The 1,542-nt window shown below is 34.1% G+C and overlaps 1 protein-coding gene across 1 annotated transcript; it reads right to left on the bottom strand.

Annotated features, from left to right (window-relative positions):
* Positions 1-564: 564 nt before the first annotated feature.
* Positions 565-720, bottom strand: K441DRAFT_534886 (uncharacterized protein; the record flags this gene model as incomplete). The annotated part of the gene is made up of 1 exon (XM_067642346.1): positions 565-720. A coding segment is annotated over one exon (156 nt), but the record flags the coding sequence as incomplete, so codon positions are not given.
* Between the last annotated feature and the right edge of the window lie 822 nt (positions 721-1,542).

The following is a 1,542-nucleotide window of genomic DNA, read 5'->3' as shown; positions in this document are numbered from 1 at the left end:
TAGTTAAATATTCTATTATCGGAAGTCCTAGTCTTCTTTTCTTTTCTTATTAATTACTAGTCTAGACTACCTTAGAAAGAAAGTTGCCTAAAAGGGGAATATAATTGGTGGGCGCGTTTATAAATGCGTATTGAATTTCTATAGTATATATTGTTAGCATAGCCTTTAATGTAATAAAGGTAAATCCTACTTATGTCTATATACAGGCTTATTAATGCGCCTCCGTTTCCTTAACTAATTTAATATTATGGGTTTTTCCCTGTCTTCTGTAGCGGCTAGTAGCCGTTAGCTTCGTGCTTAAAAGTTCTTATTAAAGTAGACCTTGCCTTTTAGGAACTTATGATATTTTTGGGATTCTTATAACGGCTCTTTAGTTCCTAAACCATTTAGTATATAATATATATTGGATAGCTATACCTAAATATCCTCTGGGTTAATCCGCTTGACTATAAAGTCAAACGTATCCTTTAATATTAAATTTGCCGTCTATACGGTAGGGTTAAAGGCCGCTACCTAGGAAATTATCCTGTTAGGACTTAGGCTATAAATCCGCTTGTATCTTTCTTAGGTCGCCTGCTTCCTTATTTGGGTTGTGTCCAAATTAATGACCGAATCCTTTAGACTGCTAAAGAAAAGTGCTATGTTTTTTCCGAATATCTCTTGATTCTTTAAGTTTGATCTAGTGATAGTGTTTTTTCTGTTCTCTTGTGCCTGATTTAACCGCTATTTGCCCTCCTTGTAAGCCGACTCTATATGTCTTTTTTTAAGTGCTTTAATCTCTACTGGGAGCTTTGCTATAGCCTTAAAAAGCCTTATACTTAAATCCTTAATTGTCCGATAGTTGCTTTTTATAGGATATATGTAAAAGCACGGGATACTTTTAACAACCTATTTAAGCTTTTTAGTAAGGTCTATAAGTTGTGAGATAAATTTAGTAGTTGCTATATTATGAGTTAATCTAAACGTTATAAACTAGGCTAGGAAAAGGAGTAGTTTTAAAGATCTTTTTAAGGACGATTGGGGGCGGGGGCTGTTAAGAATATTATTATCTTATGCATATCTGCAAGCTTTTATTGCAGTTAGGTAACTAGGGTAGCTAAGGGGTAATACACCTAAGTTTTATAAGCTGGGGTGTAATATATCTATTTACCCCTTCCTTACTATTTGGCGACCCTAAGTTAAGTTAAGACCTTTACTAATCTTCACCACCTATAGTATATGGCGGGAACTTCTTCGTATATAAGAATAAAAATATAGAGTAAGTGGTGTTTTCCCGTGTTCATGCGGTCTAGTAATTCGGATTTAGGCTGCCTTTATACGCAACTTTATATTTTATATTATTTGCAGCCTAGCTTAAGTCCACATACGCTCTTATTACTTTAATAAGAATTGTTATATAGCTTAGCCTTATAGATATGCATATATGGCCTCCGCTTAGTATTTTACCGACTAATGTATAAATAGACTATTAAAGGCCTCTAAGGACCTCTAAAGACTTTTAAAGACCTTTAAAGACCTCTAAAGGCCAGCAACTATAATATA

Source organism: Cenococcum geophilum, assembly GCF_001692895.1.
Source record: "Cenococcum geophilum 1.58 unplaced genomic scaffold K441scaffold_2, whole genome shotgun sequence".
NCBI lineage: Eukaryota > Fungi > Ascomycota > Dothideomycetes > Gloniales > Gloniaceae > Cenococcum > Cenococcum geophilum.
The sequence above is the reverse complement of the archived record's forward strand: the minus strand, read 5'-3'. Positions and strand labels throughout refer to the sequence as shown.